The sequence below is a fragment of the Dermacentor albipictus genome, unplaced genomic scaffold (assembly GCF_038994185.2).
Source record: "Dermacentor albipictus isolate Rhodes 1998 colony unplaced genomic scaffold, USDA_Dalb.pri_finalv2 scaffold_11, whole genome shotgun sequence".
NCBI classification, from domain to species: Eukaryota; Metazoa; Arthropoda; class Arachnida; order Ixodida; family Ixodidae; genus Dermacentor; species Dermacentor albipictus.
Genome location: NW_027225565.1, coordinates 12,398,701 through 12,403,780, shown reverse-complemented (window position 1 = coordinate 12,403,780; position 5,080 = coordinate 12,398,701). Strand labels below are relative to the sequence as shown.

Sequence of the window (5,080 nt, the reverse complement as noted above, 5' to 3'; positions counted from 1 at the left end):
TAGCATACCTGGTTCCTGCCGTTTACTTGACACTTCCTTCACATCTCGAGTCGTCAGTTGTTTCCGCAGTGCGCTCCTTCGCCGTATAGTGGCTGGTGTGTTGCCATGCGTCTTTTTGCTGGTGTTCGTGTCTTTAGATGTGCTAGGTTTGCTCTTGGGTGTCTTGGTCAGTGTCGTTGACTTTGTACCGTGCTTTCTCGCCGTGGCAGGGATATCGGTCTTTTTAGGGCTTTTTGTGTCTTGCGGCATTGTGGCTTTGCGCTCTCTCGTCATGCCTGTTTTACCCCCGTCGAATCAATCTTCTGACTACTCTCTCCGGACTCAGCCGTCTTTGCTTTGCGTTTTGTTGTGGTAGCGCCTACTGTTGTCTCACTCTCTACATTGACTCCTGCATCTTTCGATGGTGTTGCTGTGCGCTTTCGCGATGTTCCTGCTGCTTTCTCGCCCTTCTGAGCTCCACCAACGTCTTCAGATGTATTGGCTTTGCGTGACCGTGTTGTTGTAGGTCCTGGCGTCGGCTGAATCTTCCCAGCACTGCCGGCAGCCTCTGACGTCCTAGCTTTGCGTGTACGCGTCGTTGCAGGTCCTGGCGTCGGTTTGGCTTTCTCAGTGCTGTGAGCCTCCACGGATGTCCTAGCTTTGCGTATGTAGGTCGTTGCAGTTCCTGGCAAAGTGTCAGATTTCTGAGCACCGACTGCACCTTTGGATGTAGTGGCTCTGCGTTTTCGCGTTGTTCCTGGTGTTGACTCAGCATTCATACCCGGATTCGGCGCAACGGTCTCTTGGCTGCGTGCCTCGTCTTCCGACGTCTTGGTTTTGAGTTTGCGCGTCGGTCTCTTCACTGTGGAAACCGCTGGACAGCTCGATTTCTTTTCCGCGGATGCTTGTTTACTCTTTGGCGTTCTCGGAGCTTTTGCTGTCACCGTAGCCTTTTCAACAGCACCCCGAGTGTTCTTTCGAGTCGCCGCTGCCTTGGCCTTGCGGCTCTTGCGCGTCGATACAGTGGATGATGAATGGCTACTTGACGGGGCGTCTGTTGGGCGTCGGCTCTCGTGGTGGCTGCGAGTGCTCGAAGAGCAGCGTCCAGCACGGCAATTCTTCTTGGTTTTGCGACTATCGCTCAAGCTGCTAAGCGAGCTGCTCTCCGACACAGATCGACCTTTAGCCCTGTGCTTACTGCCTCCACTGTGCCTTGACATGCTTCGCAATCGACGCTGTTGTTTAGCATCAACTGCGCTCTCGCCAGTGCTTACCATCGATGTAGTTCCCGAGCGGCGCGCCTTCTTGATTTTTCCTTTGTGCCCACTCACTGTGCTTGAGCTCCGCGACCACGGGTCCCTCTTAACGCCGCGCTTAATAGTGCTGCTGCTGCTGCTCGAAGACCAGCTTGTTGCAGAGATTCGACTACTCGTTCTGCGCTTACGCCGACTGACGCCGCTAGACGACGAGCTCCTTGGTCGCCGAGCGTTAGCAGTGCCGCTCTGTCCACTAGCTTTGCTCCATTTGTGGGCCGTCTGAGTCCCGCGCTTCTCTTCTCTGCCGCTGCTCGATGACCTAGTTGTGCTTCTGTAACCAGTGCTGGTCGCAGGTCTTTCCTCTGATGCATACCCCTTTTCGGCCATGCGATTTGTCCCTCTTGGGTTGACATAATGCGAGTCTTTCCTTGAGCTGCGAGCCTTCTTGGCAGTAGGCTTGCTCCCTCCAGCTCTGCTCGGTAACAAGTTTCCTTTTCCTTGGTGGTCCTTCTTTCCTACGCGTTTGTCGCTGCTAGCGGCTATCGTCGACGCGACGCTTGACGACTCGTCGGTATTGCGTAGATTTTTCCGAACCTTGTTCCGAGCTGAAGCTTCATTTCCGACGAGCCCGGATGTGCCAGGGTCGCCGATGTCCGCTGGTCCAGCTTCATTCTCTCCCTCCGGTGGATCGCAAGCGAAGCAGATGCCCGCCATGTTGGCACTCTCGAAATAAGAGGCAGATTTGAGCGCTAAGATTTCGCCCCGTTGTTTCCGTCAGTCGGTCGCTCGCCTCCGGCGCTCTTCTCGCAAGCAGTGCTTGGTACCACCCAGGAACCAGGCTCCCAGCGTCTCTAGATAGGCCGGCTCCAAAGTGCTCGAGTCAGCGCTGCATCGGGGGACACATAGCGATGTACCTGAGCTTCCACGTGCGAGCGTCAACGGCTGTTCGAAGCGCACCACACGCGCCTGGTACACAGTGCAGGACACGCGCCTCTTCTTTTCCGTTTCTTCGCCACCCTCTACTCTCGAGCAGTAGCGGCTATTCGCGTGTTTCAGTGCCAGATAATCTGAAAAATTCCTGGAACACCTATCTCACAATGACTCTCAAAGGTAATTCGATTAGCATTCAAGCAATGTAGCAACACACAATATTGACAAAAATTCAGAGCCATCCCACTGTGTGAAGGCGAATGACCAGCAGAACTATATACATGGATGGAACGAAGGCGGCAGTATAACGACGATGGCATGATAACATCCTGATGATGATTTTAAAATATTGGCCATTATAAAATGACGGCAGAGTCACGTCATCGATGTAAGGACAATAGGAAGGCGATGATGGCGTGGCCTCAAAAGCGACGAGAGTGAGATGACGAAGTTGGAATGAAGAAATAATAATTAATTATAGAACAATTTACGTGCCAAAACCACTTTCTGATTATGAGGCACGCCGTAGTGGAGGACTCCGGAAATTTCGACCACCTGGGGTTCTTTAACGTGCATCTAAATCTGAGTACACGGGTGTTTTCGCCCCCATCGAAATGCGGCTGCCACGGCCGGGATTTGATCCGGCGACCTCGTGCTCAACATCCCAACACCATAGCCTCAGAGCAACCACGGCGGGTAAATGAAGAAATAGAGTGACCGCAACGGCACAATGACGACGAATGTTTGGAAACGAATGTTCGACAAACACGAATGTTTGACATAAGCATGACGGCATGACGATGAATATTTGACGAGGACACAGTGATGACGATGGAATGACAAAGGAATCACGTAGATGGAATGACGGAGATGATATCACCACGGCGGCATGATGACAATGGTATGACGATCTCAAAATGCTGACAACGGTATAACGACGACAGCTTGACGACGACGCGATGATGACAATGAGCCAACGAAATTTGTATGGCGAAAATGGCATGACGATGGCTGTATCACGAAAACTATGATGAATGATGGCATGACGACGACGGCTAACAATAACTAGATGAAGAAGTTGAAAAGACGACTATGGAACGACCACGACCGCATAGCCATGACTGTACGACAGCAAATGTTGCATGACAACTGTCTGACGACGACGCAATGATGATGAAGGCATAACAATGGCGGCATAATCTCGAATGAAGGACGACAGGTTTATTATGGTAGAATAGTGAATTACAAATGACGCCGATTGAACGATGATGGCGTATAGATGACAATGGCATAACCTCAATGAGATGACGTGTCTGAAATGATGGTGATATTGAGACGACAGCGTGACGATGGTGGCATAACGAACACGGTATATGGACGGATGGATGATGACGTTGACGTGGTGGCGACGACATGGTTAGATTCGGATGACGAAGTTAGAAGGACGATGGCAGAACGACCATGACGTCATCACAACGACGCATGGCAAAAATGCATGACGACAATGGCATGATAGCGGTATGAGGACAATGAGATGCCTACGAAAGTATGACGACGATTGCGTGACGACGATGCATGACAAGGATTGTATATGGAGTATGGTGTGACGACGATGGCATGATGAGAATCACTGATGACGAATCAGGAGAGACGACAACAGAACTACCACGACGGCATCGCGATTACGGTACAACGATGAATACATGACGACTGTATGATGACGATGGTGTGAAGATAATGCTACTACCACGACGCCATTAGGACCATTACAGACCTAGCGGCCCAAGCTATATGACAACTGGGTCAGATCGTGGACGGCCGTTCCAGAGACGTCAAGGCTCTGCTCGATCTGGACCTCGAAAACGCTTTCGACAACGTGCTCCACACCTTCATCACCAAGGCCACTCCAGACCTGAGCCTCGGTTCCAGATTCCACAGCTGCGTCAGCTCTTTTCTAACGGACAGGAAGGCCAAGCTTCGCACTGGAGACTTTTCTACCAAAGATGTGCCTCTCTGAGGACGGGGCACTCCTCAAGGCGCCGTCATCTCCACAACACTGTTTAGCATCTGTATGATTGGTCTTTCCGAGCGGTTGGCACGCGTCGAGGACGTCAAGAACACCATTTACGCCCACGACCTCACTACTGGATCTCCGGCGGCTGCGAGGGTAGAGTCGAAGAAACCATGCAGGAGGCGATGCACGTGATCGAGGAGTATCTCTGCCGCACCTAAATTCGATGCTTCCCCGTCAAGTCGGAGATTCTGCTTTACAGAAAAGAGAAGGGAGGCACACCCAAAGATTGGAAGCCAGTCTCCGAAAGCAGCATCAGTCTTCGCACTTGTGACGAAAAGGGTGGGGGGGGGGGTAATACTCAGGGTCAACGTCATTCGGGTCCTGGGCATGTTTGTCGAATTCAACGGCGGCAATGGAAAGGCGCTCCGCAAGATCATCGCAAACGCAAAGACGGACACCGCTTTCCGCCTCGTTCACAGAATCGCAAACCGACACAGAGGCATGAAGCAAAACAATCTCCTCAGGCTAATCAACGCCTTCGTACTATGCCACTTCACGTAGACGATTTCTATGTACAACTGGCTCAGATCGGAGCGAGACAAGCTCAACGCTCTCTTCCACAAAGCAGTCAAAAGGGCTCTCGGGACCCTACCGACGATCTCCTCAAGCTGGGAGTACATAACACCACTGAGAAGATTGCCGAAACCCGATAACGCGCGCAACTCCCTCGCCTGACCACCACAGCGTCAGGTAAACGCATCCTCGAAGAGCTGGGTTACCACCCTGCGGAATTCTCGATGGTCAGTAACCCGATCCGTAGGTGCATTCGGGACAAGTTCGAAGTGGCCCCCATGTCCCGAAACGTCCATCCGTCCACAACGAGGGCAGACGCACGGCCAGA

General features: G+C 52.2%; 1 protein-coding gene across 1 annotated transcript; it reads right to left on the bottom strand.

Moving 5' to 3' along the window:
* Positions 1–269: 269 nt before the first annotated feature.
* LOC139051378 (micronuclear linker histone polyprotein-like) lies at positions 270–1,949 on the bottom strand. The gene has a single exon (XM_070528395.1). It carries the CDS (start codon positions 1,947–1,949, stop codon positions 270–272), a length of 1,680 nt encoding a protein of 559 aa, XP_070384496.1.
* Positions 1,950–5,080: the final 3,131 nt, after the last annotated feature.